This window comes from Pleurodeles waltl, chromosome 8 (genome assembly GCF_031143425.1).
Source record: "Pleurodeles waltl isolate 20211129_DDA chromosome 8, aPleWal1.hap1.20221129, whole genome shotgun sequence".
NCBI lineage: Eukaryota > Metazoa > Chordata > Amphibia > Caudata > Salamandridae > Pleurodeles > Pleurodeles waltl.
The window spans coordinates 1,014,285,481-1,014,306,542 of NC_090447.1; the positions used below are offsets into that span (position 1 = coordinate 1,014,285,481).

At 47.4% G+C, this 21,062-nt stretch overlaps 1 protein-coding gene across 4 annotated transcripts in view; it reads left to right on the forward strand.

Annotated features, from left to right (window-relative positions):
- Positions 1 to 10,319: 10,319 nt before the first annotated feature.
- The window catches only part of DACH1 (dachshund family transcription factor 1), a 519,370-nt gene continuing 508,627 nt past the window's right edge, over positions 10,320 to 21,062 (forward strand). The window contains exon 1 of one of the 4 annotated variants that reach the window (XM_069205293.1): positions 10,320 to 11,427. In XM_069205293.1, the coding sequence (XP_069061394.1) occupies positions 10,676 to 11,427 (752 nt within the window). In that variant the 5' untranslated portion in view covers positions 10,320 to 10,675. The remainder of the gene's footprint in view (positions 11,428 to 21,062) is intronic. The other 3 variants (XM_069205292.1, XM_069205291.1, XM_069205294.1) reach the window with 3 other exon arrangements.

Below are 21,062 nucleotides of genomic sequence, written 5' to 3' on the forward strand. Positions count from 1 at the left end.
ATATCTATATTGAAAGGCTAAAGTTGTTTAGTTCTGTAAAAACTTAATAGAAATAAATAAATATTTTTAAATCAATGTATATTATTTTGGTCTCGCTACAGGGTTTCATTGACAGGATATTTTTTCTATGTGTAGTTCCATAGTAATATTTTCAACCTCTAATGACACTGTAATGGTGACTATCTCTTAGATCATTAAAGTGTTTCTTTTAAAATTAAATGATATTCTAGAGATGTATACCTGTAGAGGTATTGCAATGGTGTTTACCCATAGTGATAATTTAATTGTTTTTACCAGCAATCTTACAGAAGTTTGACTTTTGTAGAACGTTTTCTACCTGCAATGTATATATTTAGGACAACAGAAACTATTTAATTCTGTGGATGTGGTATTATCCACTTGAGTATAGCTTTAGTGTATTTGTCATGTAATGTCAGGTGTAGTAACTGTTTTTGCATTTGCAAATACTCTGATTCAGAGTTCTCAACAGCAAAATGTTTTTGGAAATGCGCAAAACACATTTTAGAAGTCAGCAATGCTTTTCTGATGACTAAAATGGGCTTGTGAATGGATAACCATGTGATATTTGGAAGGGAATTATGTGGAAGTTAGTTGACATTAAAACTATACACATACATTAACATTAGTCATTCCACATTTTAATCTATAAATGTTTATCAACTTGGAGATTTTACAACTGAAACAAAATCATTAAACTAAGCCTCAGTTAGGGCTCAACACCATCTTTGTTAAAAGGGCTGCAGTAATATGATGTGCAGTGTGTGTTTAACCACAGCCATGGTGGTCTTCTGACACGTGTAGGCCGCCATCCCTGTGATTATGGCCAATTAGATGAAGTTGCAATTTACAATCTACCAAATGAATATTGATTAGGTAGGAAGGATTGTGATGATTCAAAATTTTGTGGCCCAACCTATTAGTACATAGCTCAGCTTTGAAACTTCCACAAAATTTGCTGAAACACTGTTAGGTTTTAATGACCAGTGTAATGATACATCTGGCACACAATGTGCTTTCTGCTACATACCATGCAGCACCAATAAAAAATGTTTCTAACTTAAAATGATCAGAACTTACTTTAAACACTGCCATGTGTAGTGACAGGGAAAAAGCAAACCATCGGCTAAGGTTAACTCATCATCTTTTAATTCATGATTGCTATATTTGAGTATTAAACTGGTGCTAACGAGGTACTAATGTGGTACCATGTTTGTTCTGGCAGCATTAATGTTTTTAAAAATGACAAATAGTGAAATACCACAGTTTGGTCCCATCAGCCTTACGGTGGTCTTCACCCAAACTTTTTGCCCGTTTACCTTCTCTTTTTGCTGATTCTTTTTGTTGGCCTTAGAACTCTGGGCATATCACCACTGCTGACCTGTGCTAGAATGCATGTGCTTCTCCCCTAACATTGGTTTATCCACAATTGGGATATTTAATGTATCTGTAAGTACCTAGTAGAGGGCAGTAACCGTGCTCAGGGCCTATAAATTAAATGCTACTAGTGGGCCTACAGCACTGATTGTACCACCCACACAAGTAACCTTTTAAACATATCTCAGGTCTGCCACTGCAGTGTCTGTAGGTGTAGTTTTACTGCCATGCTGAATTGGCTTTTCAAACCCTTGGCAAGTCTTAAAACTTCCATTTCTATTACAGAGTGCGCCACCCCTAAGGTAGGCCCTAGATAGCCCATAGGGAAGGGTGCTTTGTAGGTAAATAGTAGGACATGTACCTTTAAGTTTTGCAGGTCCTGGTAGTAAAAAAACAGCAAAATTTGTTTTTTAACTATTCTGTGGCCTTCCCCTCTCATAGGTTAACATTGGCATTCCTGATTACACTTTTAAGCTATAATTTCTGATTGAGAATGAGTTTCTCTGTCATGTTTCATTTCATTGGAATTGTAATGATTGATCCTCCTTGCTGGCAGATTTTGATTTAACATTATTATTTTAGAAATGCCACTTTTAGAAAGTTGTTTTCTCTGCTCTTAAAACTCTGTATGCCTGTAGCCTGTCTCCAATACACATCTGGGGTAGGTCAGAGATTGACTTTGTACATTCCCTCTAGACAGCCACACACAAAGGAAGGGTATTTAGATCTGGGTGCCCATCTGCATCCTCCTGTATTATCCTGGGCAGGATGGGAGGGAGGAGCTGACACACCTGAAAGGGTAGTGTCCTGCCCCCCACATCAAAGACTGATTACCCCCTGTAGTACATCTGCAGCCAGGTATAGGAAGGAAGGACCTTTGTGCACTTCAAAGACCCTTCCTTGAAGTTATCTACACTTCAAAAGCACAACTGGATATAAGTACTAGGTGTCTGATCCCAACACATCAGACACTTCTGGACCTGTAAAAGAACCTCTGTCAGAAGAACTGTGGTGCTGCTACAAGGACTGTCACACTGCTGGACTGCTGCTCTGGAAGAGCTACTTTTCTGCTGTGCTGCCCTTCTGCCTGCTGTTCTCTGTCATTGCTGAGAAAGAGCTGGACTTGGCCAGGGAACTGAAGTGATATTCAAGGGCTTGTTCGCTTGCCTCCTTTTGCTTGAGAGTCAGGTACATTAAGGTCTCATCACCTGCTCCTGTGCATGGCCCATTGGAGGTGGGCCAAGGTCCTTGCTGCAGTTTAACCAGCACATTTCCTGACTGCTACAAGCAAAACCAACGCATTGACACTGTTTCAGGAGCAGAATCAGCCCATTGCACTCAGAACCAGCACTTCACCTACAGAACTGATGCATCAGAACTGATTTATCGCCTTCACTGCAGTGTGGGAAAATCAATGCATCCACTCTACTGTATGCAGAAACCTAGCACATTGTCTATGGAACCAATGCGTTTTAGCTTGGTGCATCGTCTTCGGAACGGATGCATCGCCACCACTGCATTAAGAAAATTGACGCATGTCCTCGGCTGCTCCCCGCATCTTGCTATTCCAGGATCAAGGTACTGTGTTCAACAGGCCTGCTTGGCTCTTGTATCTGGCCCGCGCTCCATCACAGTTGGCCTGAACTCTTGACTTTGCCCAGGTCCAGCGCAATCAGATAACTCCCATTGGCACTTATTGCTTCTAATTGCTACAGACATTTATATTCTTTAAAACTTCATATCTTGACTTCTACTTATTGGATTTTTGTGGTGTTGGTCTTCATTTATTTATAAAGTCATAAACGATTTGTCTAACCTGGTGTGAAGTATTTTTGTGGTGTTTTCACTGTGTTACTGTGTGTTCTGTTGCACAAATACTTTACACATGGCCTATTAAGTTAAGCCTGACTGCTCTGTGCCAAGCTACCAGAAGGTGACCACAGGTTAACAATGTGTGTGTATCTAACTTACCCTGATTAGGACAGTGGATCCTCCTTGGACAGGGTGCATACCGCTGCCAACCAGAAACCCAATTTCTAACAGGTTCCAAATGCTGCATAATTCCACTGGCCCTGCTTATAGTGACAGCGACCAATAGTGAATATATAGTATTTGTACCTGTAGTGATTCCATAGTGGTTCCTGCCTTTCAGTGACATTGTAGCTGATTCAACATGCAAAGGAATTATAGTCGTTTTCAAATTTTGTAGCATTGTTATAGCTTCTGTTTCTAATACCGCAGCAATAGTTACATGCATTCACATTTTTGTACTTTCTGGCTGCTATGAATTGTGATGGTAACTAATTCTAATCACACGGTTGTGGTTTCTGCCTCCACAGCCACTCTGGCATCTTTTGAAAGCAATGACAATCTAGAAGTTTATTTTTTTTAAATCCATTTGCTTCTCTCTTTAGTGCCACTGCTTTTGTTTCTTTCTGCGGTAGCACTGTATTGACGTCTTTGACTTCTTTCTGGTTGCCATTACACTAGTTTCTACCTTATTGGACAACGCAGTGATGTTTATTCCTAATGGCACAGTAATGGGTCCCACCAAATGAATTTTTTCTTGCAGAGATAATGCACTGATTCCTACATGGATCACTATTATAGTGAAGTATCCCAATAACTCCGTGTCTACTTCCTCACTCCATTCATTGCTTATGAGGTGTGCATCTTCTCCTACGGACTACTGTTTCCTGTCTCAATTTTTCTTAACTTGACAGAAGAGTACACCCCAGTATAATGGGTCCCTCCTCCTTCCGAGAAATCTCTTTCAATCCATTACAGTCAGTTTCCTTATAATTGCTGAAATGGAAGGTATTTTCCCTTATTTCCTTAATTAAAAGTTTGAAAGAGTTGAGGGATTTGTCACGTAGAGCTCCATATTTAAAGGTTTATCCTGACATGGTGGTTCGTTTCGTCCAAAATCCATTCCCAGTTTCATTTACAGAAGGAAGTAACTCTGTCAGAGCTTTTTCCTAACCCTGGCTCTAAGGAAGAATTAGCTTTTCGTGTACTGGATATTAGTGTAACAGTTATCTATTTCGAAAGACTTGCTTCTTTTAGGAGAGTTGATTTTTCATTTGTCAACTTTGGTGCTACAAAGAAGGGTATTGAAACTGCAATTTCTTCTTTGAGCTGATTGATTTGTTCTCTCATTGGATGTGCAAATACAAAAGAAGGCTTCCTTTGCCCAGGTGAGTTTCAGTACAGGTATACCAGAAGTATGTCTACTTCTTCAGTTGAGGTTCATGGGGCCAAAATTGTGGAGATTTGCAGAGAAGCCACTTGGGCCTCACCTTCTACATTTGTGACACTTTACAAACCTCAGGGCCTCATTTACAAAGCCCTAGCAGCACACCGCACCACTGGATCATCATTTTTTTTTGCTCTGGTGGCTCAGTGTCCTGGCACATATTTACAAGACCACGCAAAGCCACCTTCTGTGGCTTTTCAATGGTCTTGTAAGTATGGAGCCCTTTCAAGCATAACAATGCATGAAAGGGGTGTTCCATGTGTGTTGCTCTTGTTCCTACCACACAACACTCATGGAATCTGATGGGATGTGATGCATTACCAGATGTACAAGCCTCAGGGGTGGCATTAAAGGGGTGCAACATGGAGAAATAACATTGTTTCTTCCTGTTTTTTTCCTTTTTTATGTGCGTTGCATTTTGCAGCACACATAGAAAGAGGAAAAGACCATAAATTAATGTTCCTTCCTGCACATAAACAATCATCCCTGCAACGCAGGCACACTTGCACCATGGTGCACGGGTGCCTGTGTTGTCGCTCGACAGCAATTTGTGCACCAGCACACGGGACAAGGACAAGAATGCATTGTATCTTATGGATAGAGCGCATTCCTGCTCTTTTGTTTTGACGCAGGGAGTTCTGGCAAAACTCTGCCAGCCACCACGTGCAAGAATGTTTGATTGTGGGTGGCTCACAAGTGAGAATTTGCATCCCCTAGCAAGGTTTTCGGGCACTGGAATGCCTCCCAGTGAGATATCTAAATGCGAGCAGTTGCGGCACGTTGCAACCGATTACTTTGAGAAAACCGCTACTCAAGTAGAAAATCTACTTGAGCAGAAGAAAGAAGCACCACCCTCTGGTGCTTCGCAGGATGCCATTCTTGCTGATTTTACAGCATGGAACAAGCTCCCACCCTCTTACAGATCTTCACAGAATATAACGGAGTGTTTATGCAACTCTGCGGAATTCCGCCGGTTCTGCCCTGGCCTGGTAATAGTACAGTTCTTTTAGGAGGCTGGCCTGGCTTATAGTGGGTACCTTGTGGTACATACACCTTGTGCCAGGTCCAATTATCCCTTATTAGTAGATTAGAGGTGTTCTAGCAGCTTAGGATGATAGAGGTAGCTATAACAGAGCAGCTTAGGCTGAACTAGGAGACATGCAAAGCTCCTACTATACCACTTAAGTCACTTAGTACTATATCATAAGAAAACACAATACTCAAGAGTTAGTAAAAATAAAGGTACTTTATTTTAGTGACAATATGCCAAAAGTATCTCAGAGGATATACTCCCTTAGGAGGTAAGTAATATACACAAAATATACACACCCAAACAAAATCAGGTAAGTAAACAGTTAGAAAAGTAGTGCAAATACTGTAGAACACAATAGAATGCAATAGGGAAAAATAGGCCTAGGGCAACACAAACCATATACTCCAAAAGTGGAATGTGAACCATGAATGGACCCAAGTCCTAGTGCAGTGTGGAGAGGGTAGCTGGGAGTGTAAGAAAACACTAAGGGTGTCCAAGATACCCCACCCCAAGACCCTGAAAAGTAGGAGTAAAGTTACCCTACCACCACAGAAAGACAGTAAAGACGAGATAGGGGATTCCGCAAGGATGACAACTGACTGCAAAGCACTGAAGATGAATTCCTGGTCCTGAGGACCTGTAAAGGAAGTGGACCAAGTCCAAGAGTCATGCAAGTGTCTGGGGGGACAGGAGCCCACTAAACACCGGATGAAGGTGCAAAAGGGCTGCCTCCGGGTGGAATAAGCCAAAGATTCTGCAACAACGGAAGGTGCCAGGAACTTCTCCTTTGGTCAGAAGATGTCCCACGGCGTACTGGAGGATGCAGAGTTGTTTGCATGCAGAAATACCACAAACAAGCCTTGCTAGCTGCAAGAGTTGCGGTTGAGGATTTCTGGTGCTGCCAGGGCCAAGGAAGGACCAGGAGGTCGCCCCTTGGAGGAGGAGACAGAGGGGGCACTCAGAAATACATAGAGCCCATGCATAAGCAGGCCGCACCCGCAGAAGCACCTGAACAGGTGTTCAGAAGATCTGAGAACGATGGTCGACTCAGCACAACAATAGAGGGTCCCACGAAGTCGGAGTCCAACTCAGTGAGTTGGGCAGTGCAGGACAGAGTGCTAGGGAACTGGGCTAGGCTGCGCACAAAAGAAGTTTTGTAGAAATGCACAGAAGTCCTAGCAGTTGCAGTTCACGCAGTACACAGGATTACTGTCTGGCGTGGGGAGGCAAGGACTTACCTCCACCAAATTTGGACAGAAGTGCCATTGGGCTGTTCTGGATACTTGGACCCAGCTCCTGTGTTCCAGGGACCATGCTCGTAAGGATGAGAGGGGACCTAGAGGACCGGTGATACAGAAGTTTGGTGCCTGTGTTGGCAGGGGGAAGATTCTGTTGTACCACGGGAGATTTCTTCTTGGCTTCCAGTGCAGGGTGAAGGCAGACAGCCCTCAGAGCATGCACCACCAGGAAACAGTCGAGAAAGCCGGCAGGATGAGGCAGTACAATGTTGCTGGTAGCCTTCTTGCTACTTTATTGCGGTTTTGCAGGGGTCCTGGAGCAGTCAGCGGTCGATCCTTGGCAGAGGTCCAAAAGGGAAGTGCAGAGGAACTCTGGTGAGCTCTTGCATTCGTTATCTGGTGAGTTACCCACAGGAGAGACCCTAAATAGCCCTCAGAGGAGGATTGGCTACAGAGAAAGGTAGGCAACTATCAGGAGGGGTCTCCTTTGATGTCACCTGCTGGCACTGGCCACTCAGAGGTGTCCATTGTGCCCTCACACCTCTGCATCCAAGATGGCAGAGATCTGGGACACACTGGAGGATCTCTGGGCACCTCCCCTGAGAGGTGCTGGTCAGGGGAGTGGTCACTCCCCTTTCCTTTGTCCAATTTCGCGCCAGAGCAGGACTGGGGGGATCACTGAACCGGTGTAGACTGGCTTATGCAAGGAGGGCACCATCTGTGCCCTTCAAAGCATTTCCAGAGGCTAGGAGAGGCTACTCCTCTCAGGCCCTTCACACCTTTTTCCAAAGGGAGAGGGTGTAACACCCTCTCTCAGAGGAAATCTTTTGTTCTGCCTTCCTGGGACTGGGCTGCCCAGGCCCCAGGAGGGCAGAAACCTGTCTGAGGGTTGGCAGCAGCGGTAGCTGCAGAGAAAACCCCGGGAAGTTGGTTTGGCAGTACCCAGGCTCTATGCTGGAGACCCGGGGATGCATGGAATTGTCACCCCTAATACCAGAATGGTATTGGGGGTGACAATTCCATGATCCTAGACATGTTAGATGGCCATGTTCGGAGTTACCATTGTGAAGCTACTTATAGGTATGGACCTATATGTAGTGCACGCGTGTAATGGTGTCCCCGCACTCACAAAGTCCAGGGAATTTGCCCTGAACAATGTGGGGGCACCTTGGCTAGTGCCAGGGTGCCCACACACTAAGTAGCTTTGCACCTAACCATCACTAAGTGAGGGTTAGACATATAGGTGACTTATAAGTTACTTAAGTGCAGTATAAAATGGCTGTGAAATAATGTGGACGTTATTTCAGTCAGGCTGCAGTTGCAGTCCTGTGTAAAAATTGTTTGAGCTCCTTATGGGTGGCAAAAGAAATGCTGCAGCCCATAGGGATCTCCTGGAACCCCAAAACCCTGGGTACCTAGGTACCATATACTAGGGAATTATAAGGGTGTTCCAGTGTGCCAATAAGAATTGGTAACATTAGTCACTAGCCTGCAGTGGCAATTTTAAAAGCAGAGAGAGCATAAACTTCTGATTAGCAGAGCCTCAGTGATATAGTTAGGCACCACACAGGGAACACATGCAGGGCATACTTTATGAGCACTGGGGTCCTGGCTAGCAGGATCCCAGTAACACAGGCAAAAACAAACATACATACAGTAAAAAATGGGGGTAACATGCCAGGGAAGATGGTACGTTCCTACAGTTCTCTACCAATAATTCCTTTACTCTGAATCTTCTCTTCCTGACTGAAGTAATTAAGACCATCCCACCTTTCTATGGTATGCTTTTCAGGTCAGGTTTAATAGATTGGATAGCAGAATCTCTGGGACTGAAGAGGGCCCTACATACTGTGACGCAGTCTTATTTAAAGTTAATAAAAAGAGAAAAGACTGTACTAGTCTGTAGAAAGAGACAGGTTCCTCATAAGCAATGATGGAGCGAGAGAGATAAGACACAGAGCAATGGAAATGCCAGTAAGTAATCACACCAAAAATGAATTATACAGGTAGTGACCCTGTAGTGGTTCATACCAGCAGCTTCACTGTAGATGTGTCTGCCTATTGAAACTCTGCAGATATTCAGATGTGTCCTGATCCTGGAATTAATTCTACCCACTGTGGCCCTGTTATTTCACTTTTTCTGGGCGTAGTGGTTTCTTCCACTAATAACACACTGGTGGCGTCTACCTGTTGTGCCACTCTACTTCCTTGTATGTGGTAACCTCTGCAATCAGTGACGCTATTTTGATTTCTGTCTGTGGTGTCACACTAGTGACTTCCACCTGGGCAGCACTGTTGTAGTGCATGCTTATCTTCGGAAGTGTAGTAATGGTTGTGGCACCGCAGTGGCCCAACTCCTAATAGCATAGAAGTTAATTCTAGCTGATACCAAAGCGCTTTCTGTTTTTTGATGTAATTGTAGTGTGCGTATGTTATAGAACGGCAGAAGGTCCTACCTGGCGTGGCACAGTCACAGTTTGTGTCTTTAAAAAAATGTTAACGGTATCTGTGGTTACACTTTTTTGATTGCATTACCACTGCACTTCTTTCCACTTTTAACTTAATTTTACCTTTGTGGCACTATAATATCATTCCACGTAATACGCTAATAGTTTGCCGGAACGTTCTCTTTGAAATAAACTGGTTGTCAAATGTAGAAACACAAGTGTGTACTAGCTGTGCCGCCACTTGTGGTGTATCACAGTGTCCTTTATTTGCCCACTACTGGTTTCTATGGTGTAGGGACATGGTGTGGGCTCCTGGCATGTGTATAGTAATTTTCCTCTCCGTAAGTAGTTTCTTCCATTGTGGTTTGCACCTACAGCTGTGTATACCGGTGTACAACTGTGTTCGGCAATATTGTTTTGATGTTGAGTGTGATAGGTTATATCTTTAATTGTGTATGCATCTAGTTGCGCAGCAGTGGCTTCTGTCTGGAGAAGGTTCGCCCACTAGAAACTGATGGCAGTACAGTGGTTTCCCGACTGCACCCTTGTTTAACTGCAATGAAAAGTGTGTTCTGGCAGAATGCTCTGCGACTGAGTGTGGAAGGTTATATCTGTAGTCGACCATGCCTCACTTGCGTCGCAGGGCAGAAGTTTCTTCTTTTGTGAACAGCAGCACCGTGGCTTCCACCTGTAGCGGTGTCTTCTTGAACTGGAGCGTGTATGCTTCAGCGCGGTGCCCTCTAGTTGCACTGTGGCTGCGTGTTGATCCTGTAGCCACCGCACCCCCCTCCGCCAGACTCGGGCTGTGCGTGCCCCCTGCCCCGGCCGCCGCTGCTGCTATTAGAATAAAGCTGTCTGCGCTGATGAGCTCTCCAGGCTCAGCCTCTGCCTCCAGACACGGATCTCTCTTGAAACTCGTGTGTGCGAGCTCCGCCCCTCTCTTTCTCCTCACCGTGTGACAACAACAACTCGCCCAGAGCGCAGGCAGCGGCAGCCGGCACTCCCAGCTCCCGCATCCCCACGGTGTCAGTGCACCCGTCGCCCCAGCGCCCCCCAAGACCCATGTGCTGCCCGAGGAGAGAGCACCCGAGCCCAGCGCGCCGCCCCTCGGCACCTGCCGCAACTCCTCTCTAGCCAGGAGAGCGGAGCCGCCCCGGACCCTACCGGACGCGCTCCCGGGCACTTTCTGTGCCACTCCGAGCTCCCGATCCTCACTGACGAGGGAGGGGGCGCCGGCACCACTCCGCTGCCAGCACCTCTACAAAGGACTAAACTTTTTACTGGCGGAGTGGGGCTGGGTACCATCATGGCCGTGCAGGCTGCTCTGATTCCCCAGTCCCAGCTGGTGCCCTTGCAGCCCGCAGCCGCGGCGCTCTCTGTGTGCTCCTCCAGCTCTTCGTCCTCGTCCTCGTCGTCCACCGCCTCGTCCTCTTCCTCGCCCTCTCCGTGCCTGGCCGCTCCGGCCGCAGCCTCCGTCGCCCCTCCAACCACCTCCAGTGCGGGGCTCTTCCGGCCGGAGCCCCTGCTGCCAGCGGCATCCAGCGCCCCCACCCCCGGCAACTGCAGCTCGGGGAACGGCATTACCACCACCGGAGGAGGCAGCAGCCCCAACCTACTCCCGGGCAGCGGCGGCATCAGCGGCAGTGCCTGCACCCCTGGGCTGGCCGTAGCCATCAGCACCACCTCTGTGGCCGGTGGCGGCGCCGCCCCTCCCGGGAAGCCGGTGTACTCTACGCCCTCGCCGGTGGAGAACACGCCGCAGAACAACGAGTGCCGCATGGTGGAGCTGCGCGGAGCCAAGGTGGCCTCCTTCACCGTGGAGGGCTGCGAGCTGATCTGCCTCCCGCAGGCCTTCGACCTCTTCCTTAAGCACCTAGTGGGCGGCCTGCACACCGTCTACACCAAGCTCAAGCGCCTGGAGATCACCCCCGTGGTGTGCAACGTGGAGCAGGTGCGCATCCTGCGCGGCCTGGGGGCCATCCAGCCCGGCGTGAACCGCTGCAAGCTCATCTCCCGCCGCGACTTCGAAACGCTCTACAACGACTGCACCAACGCCAGGTAAGGAGGAGATTTGAAACCACCCATAGACCTCAGCACCACATCATATCCTGTAGTAGCACACCTCGCAAGCCTCCGTCACCTGTATCATTCATTACCTGAGCCCCAATACCACTCAAAAGTCTGCAAAACCACAACAACTCAGACCCCTAGCGCCACTCAATAGCCTCGGCACCTCCATGGCCTGCAACCACCGCTAAGCACACAAAACCACCCATAAGCTTTCAGCACCACCTACCCCATTGCCTACCTCACAAACCTAAACCCAGCAGTACTCTATCAGACTAGCAGCACCATCACAGGGCCCGTAGCAGATGGCCACACCTGGGCACATATGCGCTACAGAGTTGCTGATAAGAAAACAGAACCCATAGCACTTCCTAGTGCTAGGAATCATTACTCTTTAACTCTACCCAGAGCCTGTAACACAGTCATAGAGCCCGTAGCTCCAACTTGTGCATGCGACACTACACAGGCCTTGCAGGTATGTCCCAGCTAAGATGCCCCAAACCCTAAGCTTCTGCACCACCCAGAACCTTAGGCTCCACCTAAAATCTTGCAGCCACGTGCTAGAGCCGAAGTGCCACCACCGAGCTCACAGCCTTATTCTAGAACATTCGGGACCAGGTCGGAAGTGACACCCATAGCACTTAGCACCACCTCGGAGCTCACACCCTTAATTCCAGCACCGAGTGCCACCACCAAGCTCACAGCCATATTTCAGAGCCTTCAGCACCCCCCCCCAACCCACTCCCATGGAGCTTACAACCAAACTCGTTCAAGAGCCTTCTGCATTCTCCCAGCCAACTCTATCATATACCTCTACTGTCCACCTCAGCCATTCAACAGTATTACGCAGCGCGCACTTCCAATCTTGAAGTCGCAGCTCCACTTACAATTTAATACAAAAAAGTCTGACCTATTCCTGCCGTTTCTTCCACCAGCCCGTCATGAAGGTAGCTGCTTGGGGCCCACGTGCTTACCTCTCAGTATTAGGGTGACCAGGTGTCCTGGATTTCCCGGGACAAGCCAGGGGTTTCACCAGCTGTCCTGGCAGATTTCGGCAAATTTGGCTCAGGTCCCGGTTTTCAGACCGGTTTTCAGACAAGGTCGACTGAAGAAAGTGTGGGGAGGCGCGTTTTAAGTGCCGCTGCTGAGACGCATTCATTGAATCATCGCACAAAACCCCACCACTGTCTAAAAACTGTTCCCAACTTATCTCACAGAACTTCAGCCACGTCCCAAAAGTACCCTAACACTCAATGCTCAGATCAAAGTGCTCTGAAAAACTAATCTCTGCAGCCGCAAGACTCTCCCCCCCCCCCCCCCTGCAGTTCCCGAACACGTACTGTACAACTCGCCCCCTCTCAGGTCTGAAAAGGTACCCGGCAGCGCAATCACCTCTGACGCTGCCACCTTAAGATGAAACTTTCACGCGGCCCAACTCACACATGAACCCACAACACAATCGCATCCCCCTCCCCCAATGCTGAACACACCATTGCAGACACTTAGCTGTCTCCATCCAGTCAGGTGGCAACACTTTCTTTTATAATGTTTTGTGCATTTGTACAGCGGTTAATGAGACAATATGAGGGGAGATGTGAACCACACTTGGACCCACATTTCTGCGGTCGTGATTAAAAGTTTGCATTTTGTCGTCCTACTCAGGAGATTACTTGTGGACATTGTCACATATATGCATAACGCCCTTCAGTGAGCAGGCGAGGGCGGTGTGCAGCATTGAGACAAACACGCACAACTGGCAGCATGCTCCTCTGTGCACGCAGTCTCCTCCCGACAAGCGTGTTGTTAGGAGGGGGGGGGGGGGGGGGTAGCTTCGTTAGCCTCCCCGGAATTCGGCATCAAAGTGCTCAGCGGCGAGCAGGCGCTTTAAACTGTTAAACGGAGGTCGGGGAGTTGGGAGTTATGTCTGTAGGGACAGACGATTTAAACCTGAGCAGGGAGAGAACGCATGGTAGCAAGCAGGGCAGCGTGGCGCACCCGAGCTGAGAGGCATGAGTGGCGGTTACTGGCAGAGCTAGAACCTGGAGCCCTCACAGGAGGGCAGGCAGGAGTGTGACCGAGCCAGAGAGGGACCAGGCTGGACTATCTCCGTGCCCCTGCTGGTATACCAGACACTCAGTCCACTCGGAGCTGGTGTTGGTGTACCTCCTGGGGCGGGTGTGTGTGGGGGGGGGGGGGGGGCTGTGAGTTGAACTAATGGGACGTTAGACCGTGGAGCCCTCATACGGATCTAGATGGATGGCATCACCAAGCATTAACTTATGAGAGCGGGGCCAGAGTGGCCGCTGTCTCTGGGTGGAAAGATTTTAAACCACGTTCCCCCTTTTGTGCTGCTGGGACGTTCACATCCCCTAAACGCCGGAGGGCATGAGAAAAATTAAGGGGAGGGGAGGGGGACCTGAGTGTCCAGTATCAAAGCCACACCGTGTACATCCGCACCTTTGAACGAGGCTCTTTGGGAGGTCACGAAGATGCGAGTTAGCTTCGTACGTAGAGGTGCAGGGCGCAGTAGGTCTATGAAGGAGATTGTGGGAGAAACTCAAAGTCACGTTAGCATTTAACATGTGCAGGCTATAACTGCATTTGCCTACTTGGTAGTAGCAGCCAGGGGCAGAGAGGACAGTGCAAACGCACTCACTACATTAATATGTTCTTAGAAAGTAGTGACGGGGTGATTCAGTGGGTGGTGTCACGTGGCGGGTGAATGAGATCACAGCTGACCTAAGGGTATATGAGTGCAAACTGGCTCTCGTGCCTTGCAGGTTGCCCGGGTGAGCGCTGGGGGCTCTCCCCAACCCCTCTGCAGGGCTGTGTGGAGACGTCACACAGAGAGGGTCCGCTGGCTTTAGATTAGGCACCCTGCATGTTTATTAAGACGTCTCTCTGGTAGCATCGTTACTGCTGGGCAGCGCGTGCTGTGGTATATATTGACTTCGAGGACACACTCCATGTAGGGTTGGACCCTCCATGTAAGTCTGCCTGACTGACATTCTCGTCGTAGCTGCTGCCCGGCTGGGGGTTCCGTTCCTCAAGGGGAGCGTCATTCCTCTATGGTGTTGTTACGATGTGTCCTGGCGCCTCCAGTGGGAGCTAGTGCTTCGAAGTGTAGGGTGCGTGAAGTACGGGGCTCCCCAGTCCCCTCTGAAGGGGAGTTGTGAACACCGAGCACGGGCGCGCTTAGGTGAGGAAGTCTCCCAAAGGGGGTTGTGTGTAAGGGAAAGGAGGGCTCTTCACGCCCCCAGAGGCCCATAGCGTAAAGGGCATTATTGGAGCTTACCGTACACCTACATATGGGCGTCCCAGTCACAAAGACAGGTGATGGGCTCTAAAAGACAAGTAGCGCCGATGTTCAGGGTGTGTACAGGTGGGGGTGTAAACCAAGCCCGGCTGCAAGAAACACCTCAGACACCAAACGTTGGTCGTGCACCTAAACACCGGTCATGCCGTATGGTCTCCTGTAGTTTCATGTTCAGCATTTAAAATACTCACAGGGTGTACCAGATCGAAGACACCACGCGGTTTGCAACCAGTCGCCACTGGCAACTGTGTTTGTTTTAGAAAAGTTCTCGGGTAGAATCGTCTCTAAAGTACGTGTTTACCAGTGACCCAGAAGGAACACGGCGACGACTGTGTGTCTTCAGCCGTATCGTTTCCTTCCGAGAGATCAGTTCCATGACCCACTTCACCTTCATAACACTGCCCCCCTGAGAGGTGATCCTTCCCCCAACGAGGCAGGAGACACAAAGCGCCCCCCTCCCCGTGAGCGAACTTCCGTGCTTTCTGACAGGTCAAATCCCCAGCTACTCCATCCCTCCCCGCCCCCCCCCCCCCCCCCCCACTAGACACACGTCCCCACCGTGGGCAAGTGCCCATTCCTCTAAGAAGCCAGTCTCCCGCCCAGGTTTCTCATCGCTTTGTGGGGGGTGAGAGTCCTCTTCTGAGAGGCCAGTCTCCGTACAGCCCCAAAATATACACACGCGCTTACGCACACACCTCGCCCCCACTATACGTAAATACTAACCACCTTTTCATTGAATTGCTGTGAAAGAGCACGACTTCAAGCCTAGTTTGTCACTTCGGTTTGGCGCATTTGTAAGTTTATCTCGCATATTTCGCACGAAAAAAGTTCTAAACCATTCAGCACCAATGCAGGTGGGGTTGAAGTCCTCATGGTTAGAAGGTAACTTAATGAAAAAGGGCACCTAAAGAGATCCCTATCTCAGCCGTTCCTGGCTCACTTTCCATCATAGCTAAAAAAAAAGATTTAGCAGGCCGCAGAAAACAGACATTCTAGGGCTGGTGACACGCCATCCTTCATTCTTACCAACGCGTGCAACAGAAACTGACCCATTATAGTGCTGGATTGTCTCCCCCACGCCCCTCCCAAGCATTCAGGGGTTAAGAGACGCACAGCTTTAGATAATGGACAGTGACAAATGGCGGCTTTTTCTTAGATTGCAGGCAGAGTGTGGTCACCGGCGCAACCAATCCTTGATGCTGTTCTTTTACACACGTGGCCTCGCCAGTGTGAAACACATTCAGACAATTACTATATCTACATTCGACGTTACCCTTGCAGGGCAAATCTACCGTTTGCCTGAACTGAGTGAACTAAACTATATGTTTTCACGGATTTCATTGTACGAGAATTACCTAATAGTATTCCATAAGGACGTGGCACCGCTCTGTGACTGTACACATGTGATGGGAGCTTGTGACCCAAGTCTTACAAAAAAAAAAGAAAATACCCTGCAAATTTTATAAAACAAAATAATATGATATTCGATATTTTCCACCAGGATCGAAACCAGAACTAAAATACACTGGACAGGTCAAGTGCTTGAATATTCACATCATAGCGTAATGTAACATCGAACAGCTCAGCAACACAGAAAACAAACCGCAACACAACCTAGCACTTAACACGAAGTACCATAACATTTTAAAATATTTCACAACTGGCCAGGAAAAATATTAGGAAGCTTCATGGAAAACAGATAGTCCAGAGTTGTGTTTTCTTGTGTCGTGCACCCTTGTTTTGTTTTTGATTGTGTTTCTCAAACGTTTTGCAGACACATTTTCCAAAGTACGACATTAAATGCAGAAAGACAAACAGGTGTTTGAAAAAGGAAGCCAGCATTACCGGGACAAGAGAGCGTTTTACATTTTTCATGAATACACCAAGTCAATGTACGTTCAAATCACATACTGTCTGCGTTGGTAAAAGTAAAACACAGTTTTTTCATCGCAGTACACGAAGAGTTTCAAGGAAAGCTTTTAGTCCTTGCTGAAGTACACCAGAAGTCACATTCATGCCTGACACCCCCTGTTGGTTAAACTCATCATTTGCATTTTACACGCTCCACTGACTGCTGGTGAAATGCACTCTGAATAATTCACTAGTGGAGAGAAAAACATATTATGTCTCCTCGCTTTGTTGTTTTATGTTTAATGCGTTTCCCGTTCGGGCTGAGGGTTGAATCTGCTCCTAGTTACTGTGCTTGTTTGCTTTGTGTTAGTGAATGTAAAACCGTGCCCTGCATGAACATCTCTTTTTCAGACTCACCCTCCAACTTTTTCACCTTCAACACTCGCCTTATGCCAGCTAACACAACACGGGCTTTCTGTCTTCATTTTACACTGCATTTATTTTAGTGGACATCCCTGGCTTATAGGGTTAAGGTTGTGGTTTGCTTTCGCTGTTTTGGTGTACACACACAAACCTAAAGACTCAGACATACACGTACAGACACACAGACAAACGGCCCTCAGACTCACAGGCACACTATACGTATAAACACATATGCACAGACACAAACACACATGCACAAAAACACATATGGCGACACCAACATACAAACAATAACATGGTGCAGACGCACACACAACACACACACACTACTCGAAATTGCAGAACTGGGATTCGAAATTACTACTGCCTGATTTATCTGCCACATTTTATTGCAAACTGTTGAACAAAACATTAGCTTGTGATTGTGTGTTTTATTATGTACCCGATTATTGCCAGCTCCACAGCGAACATTATAAATAGTTGCTATTTTTATATCGTGTGTTAACGTACAGCTAGTCTTTGTGAAACCATTTCAAAGTTGCAGTAGGTAGTTAAAGTCCAAATGAACTGCAGTTTCCCAGTTAGAAGGACAGAGAGTTGTTATCACCACAGCTCTGCATTTAATAACGCGTTGGAAATCTTGTTTTTCCTGGGCCCACTGTTTGCCTCTCTCTATATAGTGAGGAAAGTTAGTATCGTTTGCTGTGCCGCAGAGATGCCGGTTTTCTTTCTAGTCTGGTCTTTACTTTTCTGTGTTACTACTGCGTCATGCGTCAGGATATGGGGTTGCTGGAGAGGCGCTATTTGTTCGCCCGCTGTGAAAGTAAAACAACAATAAAAGTTGCAGGGTTGGGCAACTTCACCCAGTATGTGGGATCTTCGGCCGAGTACATCTTTTGAAATATGGTATGTCCAAAGCGCCTTAAATAGCTCCGTCCAGGCACTGAACCCGTTTCTCTTCGCTGCTTCCCATCTCCTGCAGTGAAGACCACTCACCCGAGCACAGCCACCCTGGACCTCACCTGCCCCTCCCGGGTGTGCTCAGACTGCAGGCCTGGTAAAGGATCCAGCATTCCTACACTGCAGCCCCTTGAAAAGATGAATGCTGCCCATGGCCTTCCTATAATGTATGCTGCATATTCCAGACGCTGCTGTCCAGGAAATAGTGCTGTCTGGGAAGAGTGCACCAGCCTGTGTGTGCTCTAGACAGGGAGTCGTGCAACACACGAGCTGACCAGATGTACACGGTTATTACTGAAATATCTTATGTTAAACCTGCTCTTGTCTGGTGTGAAGCTCGTGTGGTCATAATCACTAACTGTAACGCGTGTGGTAAATAGTCTGTCATTCAATACATTGTTACATCTGATAAATGTGAAGTGAAGCACTCAAATATTGATTTTAAAAGGACAGTGCCTTCGAGAGTGAGGCTATATTTGTAAGACTAAGCTATCAGTGACGCTGAGAATAATACATTTGTAATCCTTGGGGTCAATTTTAAAATGAATTAAAAAATGTTAACTTATTTGAATTGCTATGCTACATGGAAAGTTTGCTGAATGAGAACTCGTGCGTCAGTAAGACAAATTCTAGGGCCTGCGGAATGTTAACTTCAAAATGTATGTAGTGCTTCATGCCAAAGTGTCTAAGCGCTGTAAATAGCGGGAACTATTATCGCGCGCTTTAATGACACCCAATCATTTTACTTTGGAAATGTGAAGGCTGCGTTGACCTTGACGAAATTCTAAAGCACAACCTCCAGCTATCCGCGCGTGTATTTCCGTAGCGAAAGTTCAACTCGCTGAGCAATCGAGCCAACTTGTAAGCACACACCAACCAACTTGTGAGCACACATCGGTTTTAGAGGCAGACTTAACAAAACACAACAGATAAGTCGCTTTCCATGATTATCACTACTTCACAAGAAACGTTTGAAACTAACATTTTGATTGGGTGAACAACCCAATTAGTAACAGGTAAACCAGCTCAGACTGGCAACATTTACCAGAATGTTGTCATTTATTAAATGGACGACATATTGCGTGTTGTGGCACACCTACGAAAACTTATGATCAGTTGTCTCGATATTTATGCCTGACTCAAGTCATTTGATAGATGCTATGCGCACATTTTAATCATACGTTTGTTTCTGTGAGGCTGTTGTGAGTGAGTGAGTGACGCGTAGACACAACCTTGGAGTAGCTCTGCAAGCGTCGGATGGACCCATGCCCCGGGTGATTTCCTACAACAGACATCAGTGCGGCATTACAAGTGCCCGCGGGCCTGTGGTGGCCCCATCTGGGAGGTCTGTCGGTTACCCAGCAGCCACTGGCTCACACCAGCCAGGAGCGCCTCCCCAGCCCCAGAAACAGGGCGCTTGGCTTGCCTTTCAGAGCACCTTGCCGCGGTCCGTTTAATTAAAATCAATCACTTTTACAGCCCTCTGCTTGGCGTCTGGGACACTGTCACACTCACCATAAAAGTGCAACTGCAGAGGGATCACGGGCAGAGGTCCTTTCATGTGCAGGGGCTGCGGAGGGCGTTGTGCGTAAAGCCAGGGCCATTATCGAGCGTTAAAATGGAGCGGAGCAGAATAACCCTCTGATTAAGACGCTGTTTTATATAGAGCCTTTCATGTCTTGAAGCGTGCGCACTATTTAAGAGGCGCTGCTTTAAGCCGAGCCTTTTTTCGCGCGTGGTGGTAACTCACATTTTCAAACGGAGCCCATGTGTAGTCTGGTGGTAACGGTGCCTTACGCGGGGTAAATAAGGCGCGTCATTCTACACCGAACCTTTGGTACATATATGGTTTCCGCGTTGATGAGAGTCTACTGTTGAAGATAAACTGTTTTAACCCCAGACTTTCTACATTTGTTGTACTCGCGGATGTGCACACTTTACTTAAATCGCTCTATTTTACTCCACCCTCTTTGACATGTGTGGTGGTAAAGCTGTGGTAAAGCTGTGGAGAAACGTCGTGTAAGCCGTGCATCAAAGCTTTTATAGTTACCTTTATGGGAGCGCGGAGCACAGCGTCCCGGACAGGTGTGTGCCAAGTCTGGACCAGGCACGCACCTCGAGGCGCACGCCCCCAGAGCTATCTATTCTTTGTGTACCTGCCCGGTACGATCAAAGGCAGATACCCGTGTCCTCTGCCTTCAGCCGTCTTTGCAGCTAATTGTTCCCAGGCCCCTATCTCCTCAGCGCGCCCATTTGAACTTGCAGCCGGGGACTGCGCTCTCAGACTTAAAATTCCCGAAAAGCCCCCAGGGGCCGAAACTTGACCCCCTTTTATGAAACCGTAGAATTACATTTATGCTTTTCGGCCCCGTGGGAAGGGCAGGCGCTGATCCCAGCTCAGCCCCTATTACTGGAGACATGGAGGTCGCGTTTACCGTCTTCATCTGCAAGTGGATGTTCAGTGACAATGCCACGCAGATACCGTTTTTAAATTATTCATTTTTTGTTATTGCAACATAAACTTTCACCACCTTTATGTTTCTTCCTGATTTTGAGAAACGCAGGTCAACTTTTTGTTCGGGATTCCGAACATATAAATGTGCGTATTCTCCTAAAAACAGCTCGGTGAATAAAGTCAAACACATTTCTAGGGAGGTAAGGTTGGTAATGTGTAGCAACTGCATTTGGAGACCTAGTATTACATGCAGGTCTTTCTGAATCACGCTGCACGCCTAAAGTGAGGTGCACATAGGCACTTTATGCCACAGTGCTGACAAGTGCTGGATCCCACCACTTTAAGCCTGAGTGTCCAGTTTTCTTTTTGTGGGAGCCCTGCATTCGGCTTCATGACAGAATTCCACCTACCCCATCTTAACAATGTACATTTTAGCCCTGGGCCTTTGCACAGATTTTTTTAATTTCAATCTTTTCCACTTTTTGATTCTGAATTTTTACTGGGATAATAGACATACAAAGAGAACATTTGCATATGAAGCCTTAAACTGAATTGTTAACATTCCATGAGGCTGATGGAGACTTTCATTTTACTTGTTTTCGCAAAGGTGGCATAAAATAA